At 39.9% G+C, this 22,061-nt stretch overlaps 1 protein-coding gene across 4 annotated transcripts; it reads left to right on the forward strand.

Moving 5' to 3' along the window:
* Window positions 1-3,228: 3,228 nt before the first annotated feature.
* LOC117499242 (voltage-dependent L-type calcium channel subunit beta-4-like) lies at window positions 3,229-21,099 on the forward strand. 4 transcript variants are annotated; one of them, XM_034151621.1, is made up of 15 exons: window positions 3,273-3,348; window positions 4,394-4,437; window positions 4,721-4,804; window positions 10,524-10,694; window positions 11,338-11,460; window positions 12,194-12,321; window positions 12,958-13,034; window positions 13,421-13,440; window positions 13,607-13,687; window positions 14,618-14,676; window positions 14,780-14,889; window positions 15,115-15,266; window positions 16,213-16,308; window positions 16,874-17,059; window positions 17,593-21,099. In XM_034151621.1, exons 1-15 carry the CDS (start codon window positions 3,273-3,275, stop codon window positions 17,854-17,856), a joined length of 1,671 nt encoding a protein of 556 aa, XP_034007512.1. In that variant the 3' UTR covers window positions 17,857-21,099. The 4 variants fall into 4 exon arrangements, with proteins under 4 accessions (XP_034007511.1, XP_034007512.1, XP_034007513.1 ...); XM_034151620.1 differs by lacking the exon at window positions 4,394-4,437 and having other exon boundaries at window positions 3,229-3,349; XM_034151622.1 differs by lacking the exons at window positions 3,273-3,348; window positions 4,394-4,437; window positions 4,721-4,804 and adding an exon at window positions 6,448-6,861.
* The last annotated feature ends 962 nt before the right edge of the window (window positions 21,100-22,061 follow it).

The following is a 22,061-nucleotide window of genomic DNA, read 5'->3' on the forward strand; positions in this document are numbered from 1 at the left end:
ACAGGAACAAAAAAGTGTCCAAAAATAGTTTTTTTTTATCCACTCACTGATTTTCTTTCTGTCTTTTAAGTGGTTTGACTCGAAGACATGAGTTACTCTTTCTAGTGTCTTTACTCCCTCAGCTTCCATCATGTGTCTTTAATAATTGACGTGTCTTGAGAGGAGACATACATGCAGGTAAATCACCATGTTGTCCTTTATAGTATCGTGATTATTTTTCTATTTTTCCTGTAGGCAGGAGATCTTAAACTGATGAATAATAGACGCAAAGGAAGGTGAAGAAGGTGGAGGACAGGGCAGAAGTTACCTGTGCAGGTATTTAATTATTCATTCGTCATAAAAACCGAGTTCGGGGTTTTAGATTTGTTGCTCTTTCACAGGTATTTTTCAGCAGTGCAGCGATTTACTCTCACATTTTTAATTACAAACCCATTTACCTCCAAAAAACGTAGCACCCGTTCTCACATCGTTGCTCTGAGCTGCACTCCAGTGTTTATTATTCATAGTCCAGCGAGCAGGGAGAGTTTAATCTGCTGGTAAAACCTCTGGGTCACTTGGGCACTACTTTCATTTATTTATTCATCTGAATGTCTTCTTTGCTCTTCCATTTAGAAAACTGGATAAAATTGAAGTCCATAAATATTACAAAAAAACACTCAAGAAAATGCCTCAACAACGACCCCTTCACATTTGACTCTTGTGTGGGTTTTGGTGGATTCTTTCCTAAACGTATTCATAATTATACAAAATCATGGTCTCAAACACAACATAAGACTGTATTATAATAACTATTTCTACTAGGTCTTTCACTTATGGATATATGGACATGACCACAATGATTTTTCTATTATTTACTTATACTTTTTATAATTATAGCTTGATTTGTATTGACTTATCGTACATTTTAGCCAACATGATGCCAAAATAAACAATTGTAAGAATTGAGTTTTGCACAGTTTGAGTCCATTTTAACTTATATTCTGGTTGTGTAGTGTTATTTTATTTAGGTTTAACCATTAAGGGCAATTTAGACTTCATTTCACATCCAAAAGTTCATTCAAATGCTGCTCCTATAAAATCAGTCTGGATCAAAAGTGTCCAACCATGAAAAAACAACTTAATCCTCCCACTTTAAAGTTTGTTAATCCACCACGTCCACTCTTAAAAGATTTGACTGATCAAAGTGTCGCTGAACACGTGAAGACATAAATCCATGAAACAAAGCGGCTCATTTTCATATCTTTGAAGGACCTTATAAATAAAAAGTTCTCAGAGACGTAGAAAGCTGTTACTACATTTGTCGTTTCTTGGACTCACATGCTTCTGCTGTAAAGCCACAAATACGTGCCACTGGACCACGCGGCTGTCTCAAGGGATTCATCAGGCAACAAAGTGGTTTAAAAGTGGTCCAATCTTCCGGTTCAACAGCAGGAGAGAGCTATTCAAAGCATAGTGACTCAGATATTTTAAGGCTAGGTGAGTGCAGAGACACTCAGGTAACAACCTGCAGATGTGGAGCACTCAGCGTGAAATATATTGGAAAGATAGATGGAGGACTGCATGATCACTGGCAAAGTGTTCTCAGTTATTTTTGTCCACCGGAAGAGTCAAACAAGAATACAAATTGCTCCTGTTAAAAGGAATATGTAACATGTGTCTGTAGCTGATCCCCTGCTGCAGGGCTTTTTAAGACATGACAGACATGTTATTTACACAAACACAACTATAATGGTGTTATCAATGAAGTGAGCAAGGTTAATGGCTTACTCTTGTATACATAACATATTTTTAAGACAGATACACAATGGATTATGTGCCCAAATTCAGAATATTGACCTTCATGCATCTCATGACACCACCCTCTAGACCTGCAGCACTAAAATACCTCACCTTGATTACTGGCCCTTAAAACACCCTTAGCTGTTTTGAATGACAATGGTGCCATCTGCTGGGCAAAGACAGTCACAGCATGCAGTATTTCTAAAATTACCGGTATTAATACACCTTAGGTGATCCTCAGATCTAAAGGAGGGGTTTGCTGCAACCGTTTGCACAGCACAATATGCATTGAAATAGCACCAGACGTACATTTGGCTATTGATCTCAGCACAGAAAGTGTTAAAACACAAAGCTGGGCACTGATGAAATTGAACTATTTTGGCAACTCTACTAAGAGATTTGTACACAATTAGGCATGGGGATGGATGTATAATGCTTTGTGGGTTTTAAACTCCATATAAAGAGCACTATTTTGCAGAGATTAACAGTGAAAGCTCCAATGCATGACCTAATTGCCTACTTTTGAACAATACTCTATTATAAGAATATGCCACAACCTTGTTGGAGTAGCATCAACAATATTACTGTATAGGCAAAAGTACAATTTTGAGGTACCATGTGTTGCTTTTGTACTTCTTCCTGATAAGAATTCAGAGGTCACTACGTGTATTTAATACCTTTAGTTACTTTACAGATGTGGATTACTGATGTGAAATATAATCAATCAGACTTTAGTTCCACCTGGAGTAAATTCACAAGCTACCCTGCAGTATACAAAGTCATTCAAACTAGCTGCACCTTTACCAGCTTTGAGAACACTTTAATGATCAATCATTATAAAACATATCATATAACTGCACAATGACTACTTTTAGAATCAGAATCAGAAACAGGTTTATCACCAGGTAGGTTTACACGTATGAGGAATTTGACTTGATGTCATGGTGCATACATAAAAGTAATAAAAAACAAACGTATAAAAAAAGACGACAGATAACGAACTATATTAAGAACACTGTAATACAAAATATAGCAATAAAATAAAGCAGCAATTTACATTGAAACAGAATGCAATAATGTGCAGTAAGCAATATTGTCAACATTGTGTGCATTAATGTAATGCATGGAGTCAACTTTTTACTGTTGGTACTTTGAGTATATTTGGATGCTGATAATTTTGACTTTTTTTCCTAGTGTAAACTAAGTACAAAACATGTTCATGTGTATCATGAATTGCTCCCTGTTGCAACCAACCCTGAAAATAGTCACAATGTGCCTCTTTAAGACAGCTACCCTACTTTTCAGGCTAATTTAATCTCGCCCCCACCCCTTCGGTTTGATAAAAATAGTTCCGTCCATCACTCAGGTGCAGAAGCAGCCTGTGCATGAGAGAGAGATCCTGCAGGAAGCAGCGGAACACCTGAAGCTGGAGCACCGGAACCCGAACTCCCTCCGCTGGACCGGCCCGGAGCAGCAGCCCGGCCTCTGGACCGATGTCCTGGCAGAAATGTCTCGACACATCTACATACGGAACAAAATCGGAGAGGGCATCCAAGCGCCCATCTTTCAGGTTGGTTCTTAATGAACTATCTAAATGGATGATTACTTCGCGACAGTTACTTTACGGCAAATAATAACGAACAGTTGTTTACTCTGTCAACGCTGAATACCGAGTGAGTCTCAGGCAAAAAGTTGTACCTTTTTTTACATTTGAACACCTTTCTACTAAAAGTTGCAAGCTGGGAAATACTCCATGACTCCCTGTGACCAAAATGCCCTGATTTAACTCGGGTTTGAGACCTTTTTCTAACCAACAAAACCACTTATGTTGATTAATTGGTCTAAAATATGCATTTTAGACCAGGTGTACGTTTACTTACTTGAGAACTATATCGTTTTTCTATTTGGCTATACCATAATGTTCTTTCAGAGCAACAAAAAGTTAATTTCAGTGGGACTAACATTAATGTTTTTGTCTCTTGACATTTTTTGCATCATGTTAATGTTTTTATGGGTGGATAGATAGCATAAATATGGTTATAATTGAAATGTATATCATGTTATTGATTGAATAAATACTATTGCTTGTCAACTCCCAAACCATGCAGCATTTCATTTTATTGTGTTAAACTTAGTTGTTCATTCAAAGCCATTGCATTGAAATGAAATGCTGCTAGGTGGACCACAGCTTATACCAAATATACAAGAATCATTTCACGTTTTCTTCAAGATTTAAAATGTATTTTTAAAGGTATAATGTGTTCACCTGTAATTACAGGACTGTATCTTCCTCTGTTAGATAACTATTCTTTTCTTTTGACTTGATTGATCGTTAGAGGCAACAGGCGGATTATTATAGAACATTATTCAGAGAGTTAGCCAACTTTATTTTTCACATCTCTTCTTGGTTTTGGCTTGATTTGAGACAGAGGCGAGATGCTGGCCCAGATTAGTTGCCCTGTTTTATAAATTCAGGGAAGTAGGTTCTGTCTTTTTTACACTGACATTGTCATTAACTCTGGAGACTTGAACAGAAATGGGGCAAATCACTGGCAGATAATTAATTTAGCTCCCTGGAGATTAACTCTGCTGGTTATATTTGGACTTTTTGGATGAGAAACGGAACAAAATGGAGAAAGTCAGGCGGTACGGAGGAAAGTAGTGTGCAGCTAGTGAAAAGACATCCAGTAAGCATCTGATTTTGTGGTGCGTTATGGGTATCGTACCTGCAAGTGTGTTTGTAGGGCTGATGTTATTACTGTACTTTAAAAAAACATGTATTAAATATATGAAAAAGCCAGTGGATCGTGTATTAGCTGCATAAGGCTTCATTTAATGCAATCATACAGATGTAACGGATTCTCACAAAGAGAAATTCAGAGACTCTTGAACATAGAAAGTGTTTCTACAGGATGAAATCTTGTTATATTTTCCCACTCAGGTGAATCGAGGGACTTATTCCAGGAGGAGCCGCCTGAAGAGATCTGATGGCAGCACCACCTCCACCAGCTTCATCCTCAGACAGGTACTGACACACAAGCCTGGGATTTAAAGTAGAATACTGTCACTGGTTGGGAAATGATTACATTTTCATTAACCATTTCCTAATTGCAGTTAAGGAAAGACAGATTTCGATATATCCATAGCTTCAATTTCATGTTAAGTACATTACACAAGCTTTATTAAGAGAGATGGTTCGAGTGCGTTTAAATTGTCCGAAATTATACAATAAAAAAATACAAGAAACTGGCCATTTGAGATATCATTTTTAAAGTTATGATGAGACTTAAACCTTAGATTATTTTGGATATAAGAAGTTTAAATAGGAAATAAATACATAAAGACCTGGGGCTGGATATCGATACTGATGCCTACAGTATCCTATTGTTAAAAAATACAAACATTTTAATATAATAACAAATAGTTGGTTTTACATACATTTAAAATAATTGCCTTCCAGAATTCTGGAATAAAGTTAGATATTTTTTGTGATACAGATCATTAAATATATGATCAAGAAGAAGTAAAGCATTCATAGTCTATAGATCAGGGGCGTCAAACTCAAATACACAGTGGGCCAAAATAAAAAAATGGGTGCTAGTCGAGGGCCGGACTGGTTCAATGTTTATTGCAAAACGTATTGAAATGAACTTATTGCACATATTAAACCTGGAACTAACAAAGCTTAAATAATTGCCTATAAAAACAACATTACACATTAAATAAGCAGCTGCATTCATTTCTTATGGTTACATTTTTCCACAGCTTCAAAAAAACTATTTCCCTCAAAGAACAAACCAAACATGCCCTGTTGTCGTGAGAGAAAACGTGCAGAAGGAAACATCCATTGAAACTCAGTGTGCTGCTCTGTGATGCTAGTTCAAGCCAGATACGTGGCATCTCATCTTGGGTGCAAGTTCATCAATGTTTGGGGTCAGGCTCTGAGCTGAGGAGACCCTCAGGATTGAGTGAAGGTGCAATATACCGGCGGGCCAGATCTAATAGTAATTAGAAATTATCCTGTGGGCCGAAATTAATTCCACCAAGGGCCTGATTTGGCCCCCGGGCCTTGAGTTTGATGTTTGACACATGTTCCATAGAGGTTTGTAACCATGATTACATTTTCTTTACCACAATAAAAATATCCAGCAATATAAAACATTGAGTCCTAATGCACTGGGGGGGAAATGTGGTCTTTCTAAAATCCTTGTTGTCCAATACACTAAGTCTCCCTAAAAACGAAATGCATGTGTCCACCTATTGAGACCATGTGACTATATAGAAATGTCACTCTGGATTTGCTTCACATGTGGAAACAAATGCCATTTTTCAAACACATGGATCCAGTGTATAAATGAATGAACCCTCTGCGTGTAATCACAATGGGATTGGAGGTATTTATCTGCTCTCTCTGGAGGATGAATAGGCGAGTGAGGATGAGCGCTTACAGGGAAATGGAGGATGCTGCTCCCCTCTTTTTCCTCCTCCATCCCCCTCCCCCGATCCTTGCTACCTCCCCGCACAAAAAAATAAAAAAATCAAGGAAAGCGCTCATCCAAGCTGAGTGGACAGCCAGCCAGCCAATCAGCTGCCTGCACATTGACTCTGTCATCAGGCTTGGATATTGAGGAAGGATCCACTGCTCTGCTGCTGCTGCTGCTGCTGCTGCTATTGCTGCTCGTTGTGTATATGTATATGTGTGTGTGTGTGTGTGTGATGAAATGAAAAGCCAGGATTGGGCTACCTCCAGGGAGAGCCTCTCCATCCTATAATGTGAAGCCAGCCAGCAGCGCCGTGAGATCAGGGAGAAGCTGCATCCATCAACGGGCCTCCGGAGGACCAGGCGTGATCCAACGGGAGGGGAGATCTTTTTTTAAATTATTCTTCTCTGCTGTGGGAGAGAAGGGATTGTCGTCATTCCCCCCATCCATCCTTTTTTGTTTCCTCCTCTGAGGTGCCCCCTCCTTCCTGCTTCGCCTCCACTCTCGTTTTTCCCCCTCATTCTTCTAGAGGCGCTCGTTGGAATATCAAACCTCCATGTATGACAATTTGTACCTGCATGGATTTGAAGACTCGGAGGCGGTGAGTGTTCGGATGTGTGTGTGGATCTGCTGTGGGTTTATTGATGAAAGAACTGCACTCTCACACACACAGGAGGCCTTTGATGGGTACAGTGTAGCGTGATCGTGGGCTATGCTTCACTGGAAGGGGGTTGGGTGGGTGTGTGTGTGTGTGTGTGTGTGTGTGTGTGTGTGTGTGTGTGTGTGTGTGGAGGGGGGGTGCACATTAGGCAGATGGCTTCTGACGTGTGACATTCACACAGCAATTTATACATTTCTGTACATCTGTATGTGCGTGTGATTTGTGTTTCTTCATGTGATGTCTACATGATTTAAGTATGAACGAGACATTTAGTCTTCATCACACTCTCAGAGATGGACCAAAGATGGAAAGATGTTAATCACTCCTTTCTCCCCTAAGGCCCATAACATGGTCACATCCAGATGATAAATGTTTCAGCATTTATCACTTTAAGAAAAATGCAGCCGGGTATTTTTGACGTGACCCTGTGACTGCGTTATGTATAGGCTCTGCCGAGGAGAAACATGCATCGTGATGTCATTAAGTGGACTCTGATGCTGATGAGTCACATGCTGAAGCTACTCCATTGGATAATAGCTCGGATGCTACAGTGCTACCTTAACGCTTCCACACAGATGCATGAGATGATGTTCACAGGCACTTGCTAGTGTTGGATTGAAGGACTTATACAAAAAAATATGGAGGCTAAATGGTCTTGAGGACAAATACAATGACGATTGTATTGTAGGGGCATTGGAGTCAACTTCTCAGGCTTGCCACAAACAGGAATCTATTGTATATTAAATGATATCTGTTACTCTAAAAGTGATAGTCAAGGTGTTACATTTTCATACATTTGATGGACCTGCGATAGATGGAAGTTACAAAAAGGACTGGTCTCATTGGAAGAAGCAAAGGCCAAGATGTCCTTATTTGTAGTCCGTTGTAATGTATGGGTTTAACCACCAATCCCACTATTCAACTTATTTTACCATTATACCCTCCCTGCAAACTCTAAATTCCCAGTTTCTTATCCAAGCTTTTTTGGTTAAAAAGCATCTCATGCTTAGATAACCCTCAGGACATCACTGTGACATCATTAGAGGTTATTGTCCTCGCTTTAAAAAGCCAAAGAGGACATAATAAAACCATTTTCAGAGCCTCTACTACTTATCATGACGTGTAAAATCTGTGAAATGCCCCTTTTTAATACGTTACTTTTACCATACTTGACTATTTACCTATTAGAGCACTGAATCTGAGTTGTTTAGAAATCGTACTAAGACCCACTAAGCTTGATATTTCCTTTTGGCTCCCTCAAACATAGCACTTTGTGATTTGATGCACACGATGAAGACGAGCTGATGTCAGACCTTGCTGCTGCTGCTTGCTTGTAAAAACCGAAAAGTGCTTAGCTGGGATGACCAGCTTGATTGATCTTCTGGAGACTAATGGTCTTCCTTAATTGAATCTTCATTAGTGGCTGATTGTTTAGATTAACACAGCAGAAGAAAGCACTTGGTCCAGACATGTCCCAGCAAAAAAAAAAAAACGGAACAGTTGCATTACTGGAATTCTCCCTGTGTGGCGGGATCAAATACTGCAAGTCGAGCATGTCTCAAAGCACTTAAGTGAAATACAAAAAAAACCTTACAGAGTGCAAGAAAAAGGACAGCAAGGAAAGAAAGAGAAATCTGATCACAAAATACTATATTTCATATCCACTCGTTGTGCAACTCTTACCTCCCCTCGTATGTCAAAATGGTGCAGGATTAATGCAGAGATATGCACAAAAATGACTGATTAAAAATTATCAGTTATTTTAAAGTGTTTGCCCTTTTTAAAGTTGCATCAATCCAACTAAAGTTTCCTGTTATTTGCTTTTTATTTTTGTTTTAAAAACCTCTCCAAGTGTCTTGATTCATGCAGAAGAAGCCAATTACCTTTTGGTGATGAATCTTAATGCTAATGATTCATAGTATTTTTCAAATGACTCAATGTGTCATCAAGCAGAAATGGCAGAGGACACATTTGAAACTAATGTATTTTTAATAAGGATGGAGAAATCATTGATACAGCAGAGTTAGGAATCCTCATTTCTGGCTTCTAAATCTCTACGTGTATGTGATCTGTGGTATTTGGTAAATCATTCCAGGACAAATATTAGCCGATCTATATGGATAAAAGCCTGGGAATAAAAGGGTCAATTGTAAATGCATATCTCCTCTATCTATATATATATATATATATATATATATATATATTCATTTATTTTCTCATATTTACAGTATCTTAGAATCCTGCAAATACTCAATGCAGCAGCCCAGGAATTAATTTGTCCTTTTGTAATGAGGAGGAATCTAAAACTCATGCATGAAACGCATACAATTAAATGGAAATCTACCAACAAAGTCAGGTTGTGAGATTAAACGATACATTTCCTACATATTTAGCTTGTATCTCATACATCTCTTTCAATTTTTTACAATTTATATCATCATTTATCTTCAGTTTTCACTTGCAATGCATATTTCTTTCCTCTCCTGGGGTTTGGTCTTCCATAAAACCGTGACTAGCCCGGACATTGATGTTTCCACACGCTTCAGCCTCTGTGATTATGTACGAGTTAATGTGTGGAAATGTGCACAAGGCGTAGATATGCTGCACTGTGTGTCAGTGGCATGACTGTAGGAACGATAACATCAGGCAAGTGAAAGTAAAATAAAACATCCTGGTCCAAAAGATGCATAATCTGCTCCGCCTTTTTTAGGGAGTCGTAATCAGAATGATGTGTTACTGTAAGTGTGATTTTTGCAGTGTGTGTAGTCATACAAACTGCTGACGTTACGGGAAAGAAAATTCCACTTTGTTTGATGCTCCTGGCAGGCGTCTCTTTTCTACATCATCTATTTCACCTGTATTGCATTCACAGTGCCAAGACACCAGGCTGGACTTGGCCATGCAAGTTGATGTGAACCCAAAAAGACAGTCTTCGGTCCCATAAAGAAGCTTTTCCTTAAGTGGATCTGGTTTTTCTTTGCAGCTGTATCTCTTGGATGGAACTACAGTACTTTTGTCTTTTTAAGCCATTACGTCCACTTTTTCTCTCCTTGATATTGGAGCGATGCCTCAATGAATCAACCCTCTTAGGAGTGCTACTGTTTAAAAGCCTTGCGTTGATCTCACATTTACAATACTGTGGCATTTCCTGTTACTTTTCAATGTAGCTTTTGCCCTCTGTATTTGCTGGAAAGTGGTCAAAATATTACCACAATATCGCCTGACATGACTATTTTACTATAAGTGCCTTTAACAGTTGATTCTGGTCTCTGAAACATCGGGGAAACAGACTTTGATGGTCCCAATATCACCCAAAATAATCAAGTCTATCGTTAGTAGTAGGTATCTAAAACCCACCCAGTTCTGCCAAGAAAAGGATAAGAAAAAATGCATAAAATAAAATAAAAATGACCCCATGATATCAGATTGTAAGATAATGTATTCTTTAAATGATACTTTTGATTCACATCTCATCATTTTGACAATTGATATAATAATTTAACCTAGTTTCTCATAGTTTTGACTTTCAATGCATTGTTTTTGTTGCTGCTCTACCAACGTGAGTTTGCAAGGTTCAAGGCTTTTGTGTTGTGTGTTTGCAGGGCTCAGCTGATTCATACACTAGCAGACCATCAGACTCAGATGTCTCTCTGGAGGAGGAGCGCGAGGTGCCGGCTCCGGTCCAGAGCCAGAGCCCCAGCCAGAGCCAAGGACCGGGACAGAGCCCGCAGGAGAGGGAGCAGCAGGCCACCGTCCAGCTGGAGAGAGCCAAGGTGCTCTTAGACTAATTCATCTGCTGCTACGTTTAAATTCACACACTAGAAAGGCTAATGAGAAAACTGGAGCTAATGGCTGTGTCAAAAGCCTACTTTATTGTCAATATTTCAGTTTGTGTGTACAGACGGAGAGATCGAAATACCGTTTCGCACAATCCCGAATACAAAAAATAAATAAAAATATGTATACAGTTGTGGTCAAACTTGTAAAGAACACGTATTTCATGACAGTCTTGACTTTTCAATAACTTCTACAACTCTTATTTTCCTGTGACTGAGTGATTGGAGGACTTTCTACTTTGTCACAAAACAAAAATCATGAAGTTTGGTTCTTTTTGTATGTATATTTTTGACCCAGCACATTTTCAGAAGACTCCATTATAAATTCATAAAAGAACCGAACTTCATGATTTTTGTTTTGTGACAAAGTAGAATGTGCTCCAATCACTCTATCACAGAAAAATAAGAGTTGTAGAAATGATAAAAGCACAACAATCAATATATATATATATATATACAAAATAACAGTCACTTCAATATCTTTGGGAAATGTACATTAGTCTGAAACCGTCCCTGCTCACTTTGTAGAGGGATATATAGTGATCTTATTGGCTAAATGTTGTGTGTGTCCGTCCTGCAGACTAAACCTGTGGCGTTCGCTGTGAGGACGAACGTCAGCTACTGTGGCGCTCTGGATGAGGATGTTCCAGTGCCGGCCACCGCCATCTCCTTCGACGCCAAGGATTTCCTCCACATAAAAGAGGTGCTTTTTAACTTACACATGACACCTGCTGAGATAGTTGTCTGTATTTTTACGTCTACTATGGATCCCAGTTTCTCAAATCCTCTCAAAATGTGGATTTCTCAGACTAAAATCCACTGTAATATGATATGAAACCCAGTGAACAGCACATTTCTTCATTTTTAAAGACTTAAAATAGCAGTTTCCTTAATGATTAACCAATTATCAAGATATTTGTCTGTATTTTTTTGCCTACCATCGATCCCAGTTTCTCAATTTCTCTTGAAATGTGGATTTCTCAAACAAAAATCTATGAAATTCTTCTGACCTGAGCTCCTCCAACGATGCAACATGTATAATAAAATACACAAATAAAGAAAATAGTGCAAGAAGTCTATATACATGTAAATAGAATATGATATGTAGAAGAAAAGAATATGAAATTAAATAATGTACATTTAGACAAAATTAAATACGGTATATTGCGGTGATAACTATTTATAGAAATAAGTAGATTATGTGATCGTTGTTTAATACACAGATCTGTAAAACATGAGGTTACTCTTTTAATTGAACTATTCACATGTTACACTGCACTGTAACTTTGATTCATGTCTTATTATTTTGTCTTTCATTTTTGTAAAGCACTTTGAATTACTTTGTGTTAAGGTGCTATATAAATAAACGTGCCTTGCCTTTAAAGATTTCCCTTGTGTTTTTCCCCTCTTTTTTCGTGTTGTGTTGTGCTGAGCAGAAGTTCAACAACGACTGGTGGATCGGGCGGTTAGTGAAGGAGGGCTGTGAGATCGGCTTCATCCCCAGCCCTCTGAAGCTCGAGAACATCCGGCTGCAGCAGGAGCAGAAGAGAGGACGAGTCCAAGGGTAAGTCGCAGAAAACCACACTTCAATCTCACTGTTCGTCCCTTAAACTCAGTGGTCACATGACATATAACGTTGACACAAAATGAATAAGAGCGGTTATTTCTGCATTTTTCTTCTGTTACCCAGCTCTGCTTATGAATACTTACTCCATCACTTGCCTGTAACAGTTTTAATAGCTGTAATTAGCCTCTTAGTTTCAGTGTGTGTAATGTGTCTTGAAGGTGCTGTCCTCCAGAGTTTGTACAGTAACTCTCAGGCACTTCCTCAAGCCTGGGGTGTTGAGTTTAATACTAATCTCACCAGACTGGAGGGCTTCAGAGCTTCACTTACTAGCATGGCTTTTTGTCCCAAAGCATTACACACAGGAAGAGGCATTTACAGTAAACCCCGTCAACCAGGGATATTATGAGTTACTGAAAAACAGCAGACCTACATACAGTAAAGCACGCTGCCTTTCAGAGATGTTGAGTAGTCTAAAAAGCACCATATGTTTAATCCTGCAGTATAAAATAAGCGTTAAATAATATTTGTGTCCATTGTTTTGCACATTTCCTCTGCAGTAAGTTAAAGCACATTTTCCCACATTAATACCATGGTGTGTTTCTGTCTTTCTTTATCCCCTCTTGTCTTTTCCAGTAAGTCTGGAGGGAACTCTTCTTCCAGTGTAGAGGATGAGGTTTCTGCCTCTGTCCGGCCCCTCATATCCTCGGCAGGTGAGGACTTCGGTCAGGGGGAGAGGGCTGTTAGTAGCCAGCTTAGAGCCCACTTCCTGAACGACGTAGAGCGAATAAGACTCTAAACCCCTTCCCCATTCTCTGCGTAGAGCATACGTTTTTGGTTCCCATGATCCTCCTCTTCCTCCAGTTGAGGACTGCAGGCGTTCTGAGACCCAACGACAAGACTATGAACCCCCCCTGAACTGCACTCATGTGTGAATATGACTTTAGGACTAATAGGAATGCTGTGTTTTTTTGTATATCATTGCTAGGTTTCATTTTCAAAGATTCTTTTCTGATGTGACGCATGTTTTTCTGAGATATTGTGGCGGCGCGTCCTCTGGCAGCAGATACTGACGACTGTCTTCTCTCCCCTCCTACAGGAAAGCAGAAACAGAAAGTGGTAAGTTGGTGATGCATTATCATTTGCCTCAGAGTGGCAGTACACATGTCACTGTAATTGAAGGTCAGCTGACTCTTTTACACTTCTCTGCTGTGCATATCTTTTATGTCAAAGCTAATGTTTATATTTATTTTGCTGCTGATTTAAAATGTGTTTGTGCTGACAGACGGAGCACGTCCCCCCGTACGACGTGGTTCCCTCCATGAGGCCTGTGGTGCTGGTGGGACCCTCGCTCAAAGGTTATGAGGTGAGCAACCATCCCTTATCGTTAGACAGAAAATCAAAACTCCCCTGTCACTGATTTACGGGCCTTTGCAGTGCACCAAGATTACTGAAGGGAGATGTTCATCTTTCCCCGAGTCCCCAAAATAGCTCGCTGTTGGCGCAGTTAATTGTGAGTGTGTCAGCGCCCACGTAACATCCAGATTGCAGCGAGACTAACAAGGAGACGAGGAGGTCAGAGGAAAATATGTTGAGTAATTGGCAGATTTTTGGCTTTTAACTGTCTCATTGCTTCCACTACTGGTTATGAAAGTGTTGTGTACAAGCGACACAGGAACGAGACAAGATCCAGTACTGTAATGAGTGGAAGAAAAGAGCTTTTATTATTTGTTGGAGGAGGTTTAGAAAAACTCATTTGGGATTTTTAGATGTGGATGGTCTTCAAAGAGGGGCTTCAACTCAATATCAAAGTAGTAAAGTCGTCTACTATTAAGAAAACATCCTGTAACTGCTGCAAAGTGCTGACACCCTTCACATGACGCACAGATCCATAGCTGACAAACTGAGCAACTGCAATACACACAAAAAAGCAAGACGGATAAGAGACACAAAAAAAGTGCATCAGTCCAGCCATCAGTTTGTACTTCATTAGGCTTCGGGAACTTAAGAAAAAGGGTTACAAACTGTCTCAAGTATCAAGTTTTTGGGTGAAATCTTATCTTATTTAAAATATCCACTATACTAAGATTAGTTTTGTTTTCCATGAGACGGAAATGCACTGTGTAGCCTTAAAAAAGAGACATTTAAGAGGTGCCTATCAACCAATTATCTGACCATATTCAACGCGTATCCATCATTTTATAATAATAGAGCCCTTAATTACCGAAATAACAACGACCAATCCCAAACAATCAGTACGTCCTTTTCCTAACTGTCCTCTCTCTTTCCTCTGCAGGTTACAGACATGATGCAGAAAGCGCTGTTTGACTTCCTTAAGCACAGGTTTGACGGCAGGTAAGACAAACGTGGCAGCTGATTAGACCCTGTAATGATCGTGTGTGTGTGATAGTGTGACAAATATATCGGTGAATGCTTTTTCTTTCTCACCCTTTTACAGGATATCTATCACACGAGTCACGGCAGACATATCGTTAGCAAAGAGGTCTGTGCTCAACAACCCCAGCAAGAGAGCCATCATCGAACGATCCAACACTCGCTCCAGTCTAGGTAAATAATCTCAGTTTTTCCCAGTATGCTTAGTTTAAAATAATAAAAAATGTCTAAACCTGTAAGAACATAGAAAATGATAATAGAAACACAAAAAAACGTTGAGTTAACTTCTAGAAAGCTTTAGGTAATTCCATAATGGGTGAGTTTAATCCATTGTTTACACAGAACTATGGACATTTCTATAGTGGTTTTGTGTATCTGAATTGTTCCTTGTCTCTCCAGCGGAGGTGCAGAGTGAGATTGAGAGAATCTTTGAGTTGGCGCGCTCCCTCCAGCTGGTGATTTTGGACGCCGACACCATCAACCACCCGGCGCAGCTCCTCAAGACCTCCCTGGCCCCCATAATAGTCCACGTTAAAGTCTCCTCGCCAAAGGTACTGAGGGTCGGGACGACAACCAAATATCTGTGACAAGCTCATATCACCTGAGAGTGGTTTCTGTGGGCAAACTCTAAAGAAAACACTGGTTTAATTACGTTTTTATTACTTGGGTGTAATCATAATGTTAAGCCTGGACATAACAAAACTTAGCATAAGGACATTAAATGTGATATAATCTCCACAGCTACTGTCCCACAGAGTCATTCATTTGGTGGAGACAAACAAGAAGACATGTGACAGGTAACGGTCTCTATGTTAGGATGATATTAACCCTCCACTGGTGCAGCAGCTGCATGGAAGAGTATGTCTGCTGCTCCTCAACGAACTCCCACAGATCAGTAGAAGTCTGATTTGAAACGGTGCATTTGTTTAAATGCAGTCACATCCTGGTTTGTTTTACACCACACTTCTCCTAGCATGAAAGGGGCTTGTTATACTGCACAAACCAGGAGAACTGACCTGTCTGCAGACTCATCAGGAAGCAGCAATATCGCCTGTGAAAACCAGGAGACGGGAGAAATACGCCCCATAATGTGGGTCATTAATTTGGGCTTAAAAGGAGTCACATTTTGATATTGTGACCGGTAATAAAAATGTGCTAAAGAGACACAAGTTCTCTTTATGTGGACTCTCACTAATATTGGAGCTGGTACATCAAATGCATAATATGGGAACTCAAACATGCATCAAATATTTTATGTTAGACTTATACAAGATAAATATAGACATGATAACGGTTTTTATTCTGCCTGGATATTAGTGCTGACACCATTAAATCTGCACAATATCCCCAGTTGTTTTATTTGTCACTTCGTTGCTCGTGAGCTAGATTCCCTTTCTGCACTCGTCGTAGAGGACTGAGCGACCCCGAGCTGCGTGATGTTGGTTCAGACTGAGTTGATCAATTCAGAGTAAGTGGAGCATCGTGTTCTGTCCGCAGGTTCTGCAGCGGCTCGTGAAGTCCAGAGGGAAATCCCAGAGCAAACATCTGAACGTCCAGCTGGTGGCAGCGGACAAACTGGCTCAGTGTCCTCCAGTGAGTGACCAGCGCTTTGTTATTAGGAAAAGATAGGCCTCTGTTTTGTTTTATCTTGTACATTTATTTTTAAAATATCCTTCTTATTGGTATTTCTGGTGATCTAACAGTTTAAAAACGGCTAAGGATAATACTGTTTTGTTTTGTTGTGATAGATGTGTGTGATTGCCATGTCATCTCAGATACAATTCAGACATATTTTGTGTATCTTAAAACCTAAATTATATATATTATAATACCAATGTTTTTGGATTTACACATCACCTGCAAACAGGTTTGAACATAAAGCCATTTATTCCCACTTTTCCACTCACACAATCTCCTCTAGTCAATCAAATTGTAAAATAAAAATGGATTCACATTCACCATGTTTCAACCAATCACAGCAGGTATCCTATCATTCAGTTCAACCAATCAGCCCCTTAAAATCTATTTATGTTTTTCAGTATTTACCATACTAATATAATATAAAGATGGCAGTCTGTACACAACAGGAAGTCATTCATCTTGTGTCCATGAGTATCTGCATACCTGCTCCCTCCCTCTGACCATCTGCCTCCAACAGGAAATGTTCGACATCATCCTGGACGAGAACCAGCTGGAGGACGCCTGCGAGCACCTGGCTGAGTACCTGGAGGCGTACTGGAAGGCCACTCACACCTCCATGGCAACGCCCCTGAACCCCCTGCTGGGGCGCAACCTGGGGCCCACCACCCTCACCCCGTACCCCACCAGCATCTCTGGACTGCAGGTACACATCACGAGGAATTTGACTTGATGTCGTGGTGCATACATTCAGATTCAAGGCTTTTATTGTCATTCATTTCTACAGTGTAGTTATGTCTTTATATATATATCCTTTATTTAACCAGGTAACAAGTCTCATTCAGATGGGGCAGCATGAACAAAGTTACAACAAATAAAACACAGACAATACAGGCAGACGAATACAGCGGTCGTAAAACACAAATTAAATGGCACATTAACCAGTCAATATGTAAATCAAATAAACTATAAGTCACGTCTATTAAAGTCACCCTTTAATAGACGACAGGTGACAGGTGCTCACGATGAGTGGAAGGCAAACTATTTATTAACCGCACAATAGAGACCGCATGGTGAATTCTGAATGAGAAAATGTACCCAAGATATACGCCGTATGGCTTCAAATCTGATCATTAATGTGGATGCGCGTTGATTTTTCTGACCGCTCATAACAGGGTGTTATAGTTAAGTCGTGCTGTCTCCAGCCTCACTGTGTCCTCCATGTGTTCGTGTGATCAGCAGAGCCAAAAGATCCGACAGAGCAACCACACGGGAGACCACTCGACCCCGAACGAGCGACGCAACCTGATGACAACGGACGAGAACTACCACAACGAGCGGGCGCACAAGGGACGCAACCGCATGTCTTCAGGCTCGCAGCACAGCCGGGAGCAGCAGGACCCCTACCAGGACTACCAGGACCCCTATCAGGATGCATACAAGCCCCACCGCAACCGCAGTTCTCCGGGCAGCTACAGCCACGACTCCAGACACCGACTCTGAGCAACATCCCATCGTCCCATCATCACCAGGGTCCCAAACGGCCCAGAGTCCCAAACTAACGCTGCCACAGAGCCCAGACGGTCCCAAAAATGTTACCTTTGTGTTAATTTGTTTTCGTCTACCTGGCTATTTTCTCTCTTCTTTAAAAAAAAAAAATCCAACAGAATCAGGTGTTTTGTTTTTAAAAATCAAGCTGCCAGGGCAAACCCCCGTCAATCAACAGTAGTGAAGAGCTGCAGGATGCCACCCTGTTAGTAATGCTGTCAAATGAATTCCTTTTGGGATTGTGCTAACAGAGCTCAGCAGCGCAGATGGAGCTCGTTGTGGTCGGGGGTCAGGGGTCAGATGTCAGATTGTGATGGCTTCAAAAGGCCCGGGACTTGGCGCCTTGTCGGAGGAAAGTCCGCCGCACACAGACTGCTGAAAGGCTGCTGACCCAAACCCTGGGCCGTGTATAAATCCTCTCCATTTAGCTTAATGCATGCTGATAGATGATCCGCATCCACTTCATTGATCTTTTGTACCTAGCATTCTGGATTCTCTTATAATGAGGTGTAGATACGGAGGTCCAATTTTCTAAATCACCTGATTTGTGCGGACAGGAGTAACGGTGGTGGGGGTTTGTGTGCAGATGATATCGGGCTGCTAGTTTTTGAAAAACTGGTGCTTCACATTCCCAAACTATTTTGCTATTTGAGAGTCACTTCGAGCAAGGCCAGCTTTTCTGTAGCATAGCTTTTAGGATTTTCTTTTGGGTGGAAACCCCTCAGTGTCCCAGCAGAATCTGATCACACTGTAGGACGAGGCTTCAGGCAATAGATGTCAGATAGTAAAGTAAAACACAATAGCAAAATACCACTTGAGATGAGGTTGAGATGTGGACCCGAAGAAAAGCACCTTTTTAGTTGTTTGATAGACTAAAAGAGCATCTGCTGCCCACACTACAGTTCATTTAGCATTTATTAGCATTGAATCAAAGTCGTTAAAACTAAAGTTCAGATGGTGATTGAAGCATTGAAGTTCCTTCCTGTAGTTTCTTTTTAGGGTATTAAAAATGTGACATGGCAGGATCGGTTGCATCATGTTCATTCTCTGTGTAGCTGGCATGTTGTCCTGACTGCAGAGCATGTTCCCTCCACACGTTAAATAAAACCCTACTGTAAGCAAGTTGATGTTTGTAGAAGTATACGGCACATCTCTCAAAAAAAAAAACAAGAAAATAAAATAAAAAGATGGCCCAAATGACAGATGAGTGATAACCCTGAAACGGAAAGCACGGCTTTATGTCACGGAGAGTTTAAGAGGGATTGCATGACTCAAAAATGGAGGCGCCATTGTGATGAGAGTTTCTAATAATTCAGGATCACGTTAGCAGGTAGAAAGTAACGTTTGTTAAAGATAACATGGACAAGATGAACCCTACCCACAATGCTTTGTGTCTGCAAACAGAGAGCTGCTGTGGTTGTTATTATCTTTACATCATCAGATTGTGATTACACATCTATTATCTCATCTCCAGATCACACAGAGAGCTAGCTGGCAGAGTTTCAGCCTGAAAACAGACACAAGTGAACATGAAATAGATGTTTTTTGTCTTAATATCACAGAACAAAGGTCTTCCATACTCCTTCCACCTTTTTGAAAGAAATAAGCTAACAAAAGTTGTCATGTGGAGATGGGACTTTTTTGATGCCCTGCCGTTTCCGTACAATATTTGGCATCGTCTTAAGACACCTTACCGAATAATGATCCATGATTGCACAGTTTAACAGCCCACAAAAGAGTTCTTTAGCACGTTTAGACAAAGTGTTGAAGCTTCTCTTAAACATCGAGAGCGCTTTCCTTCTGAGAAATATGATGTTCAGTATAGTGATCATTCCCTATAGTTGAATTAGCTTTAAGGATTTCTCTAACACTATACAGAGTGTTATTTAAATTGTTAAGATTTGAGAAACTACGGCCGCTAGCAAGGCGTGACAATGTTTGATTTGATAAGAGTAATTACTTTTACTGTTATTCTGTGAGGCAAGTCTGTATGCGAAAGTTAATTCTGACTTATATAATAGACATTTAATTTGAAAAAGACGACTGTAATTAGCAAAGCTACTTCTCTAAAGTCTGCCCTGATGTTAAATACTGAGCAAATGTTTTCCCATGGTGCAAAGCATCTCGAAATAATGCATTGATTTAAATGTGTATGGTATTTTCTCTTAATATATCACTTTGTATAGATCTAGATGAAAGGGATAACACTTTTATAGCACAAAGGATTAAGCAAAAAACAATGTGAATCTGGTGTAAGGGCATAGATTATTTACAAGTTGTTTTCTTTGCCCATTTTCCCCGTGAATCTCCTTCAGTGTTTGGTTCATGGACTGAAACATGAAGACTGCAAATGAAAAAGAACGTGTACTGTGAATGTCTCATTCTGCCCCGTAGCATGGATCCCATTGGTTGATTGAACAGGGATCCATTTTCCATTCAAATCAACCCAATGTTGAGCTGGGCTGCTTGAGACAATCAGAAGGGATTCAAGTCTTTGTGAATGATGTTGTAGAATTAGATCCGAACAACAATAACGCTCTCTTACAGACCAATAAAGGGAAGTCTGTCCTGGATTTATTTTTACTTTACTAACGGCCTATTGTCTCCAAAAGTAATGCATTACACATTTTATTTCCCATGGATAAAACCTCACAAAACACAGAACTTAAAGGAGGGAAAGTGTAAAACAAAATAGGAAAAAACAAAAGAACATATTTATTCCAGTAGAACAGTAATAGATGAATATTTGCTGGCGATTATTTTTATAACAAGTGTACATAATGTCTTTGAGAGATGCTATTCGCTGTATACATGTGCTGAAATGAGACGACGATGACCCACGTGGAACAGCAAGGTCCAGTATACAAAGTTTCAGTAATGTGCAATACGAAACGGCATGCTGTTTTAAAATGAGGAACTTCATGTACTGTACTATGCAACCGCAAACTGTGTACATCGCTTCATGTGGCTTCTCCACCCTTCTCAAGCAGCTCCATCTGGACTTCTAAGGGATTTTTGTGTTTGGTTTTTTTTCTGTGGAAGATGAAACCCTAAGCGGCTAATGCGGTATTGCATGCATAATATACCATTCTAATTTATAAAAAGAAAAATACATGAAATTGGAGGCGATTGTGTTTAAGGCAAAGCTACAAGTGACTTAAAACATTTCTTTTTCAAAAATAAAAGAGTCGTTCTAAAGTTGTTGACGGTATTTACATTTCATGAATCTTATTGTGTTGTGATCTGTTCTTTGAATCAACATCTTTAAGGTCCAAATGAGCAGGTCATAAGCTCTACGAAACATTAATGTCCTGAGGTTGTGTGTTCGAATCCTCGTGATGCACAGTCATTTTAAAGTGCTTTAACCAAACACGTAATAAAATAGGTCAAAAGTAGAATAAATAGTTACAAAATAGGTCAGAAATAGAGGTACAAGATAGGATAGGTGAGCAGCTGGAAAAGGATAGATAGGCTACCGAGGCGCGGGAAGGTATTTTGAGTGGGGGTGCTGAAGTGCTGTCTGATGTGCTAATTACGCACGGGGGGTGACGTTGACATACACCGAGCAAAACCACACACAGTGCATAACAATGGACTCCAGTGCACGCTATTACGGGCACTATAGAGCGCGCACAAAAGCGCGAGCACACACTATTAAGATGTAAAATATTATTTTACCAATAATGTGGAATTGACATTCATTGAAGTAGGCTATCAAGGCATTGCTAATTCCTGGCTACATATTACACAGATTCTGCGTAATAATGCCCTGCATCTTCTTTTTAGCAGATTTAGCGTTTTTAGTGAGCACCCCCGTTCCCGCGCCCCTGGATAGATAAGTACTGGTGATGTAAACATTGAACTCAATTAGGAGGTACATTAGTTTAGTCTTTTCTCTAATCTCTTCTAGAGTTATTTATGTTACTTTATAAACATAACAATAAAGCTACATGAAATTACTTTGTCAAAAACTGGAACTGTAGGCTTAGTAGTTATAGCCAGGGGAGGAACGTTTAAAACAAATATGTGTTGGGTCCCCCCTGATGCAAACTGGTGTTGTTAATCAGGGACCTTCATTCACAATTTGGAAATCAATCCTTAATCGTTAGAGCGAGCACATGCAGAATGATCTCACAGTTAATCCAAGAGTTGTGGGTCAT

The sequence above is a fragment of the Trematomus bernacchii genome, unplaced genomic scaffold, assembly GCF_902827165.1.
Source record: "Trematomus bernacchii unplaced genomic scaffold, fTreBer1.1, whole genome shotgun sequence".
Taxonomy (NCBI): Eukaryota; Metazoa; Chordata; class Actinopteri; order Perciformes; family Nototheniidae; genus Trematomus; species Trematomus bernacchii.

Bases quoted from the DNA above. Each gene is read 5' to 3' on its own strand.
- LOC117499242 (XM_034151621.1), top strand. From the start codon at position 3,273: ATGTCCTGGCAGAAATGTCTCGACACATCTACATACGGAACAAAATCG. The intron at 4,805-10,523 runs GTACTGACACAC...GTGTGTTTGCAG, and splicing joins CCAGCTTCATCCTCAGACAG to GGCTCAGCTGATTCATACAC. The intron at 15,267-16,212 runs GTACTGAGGGTC...TTCTGTCCGCAG, and splicing joins TTAAAGTCTCCTCGCCAAAG to GTTCTGCAGCGGCTCGTGAA.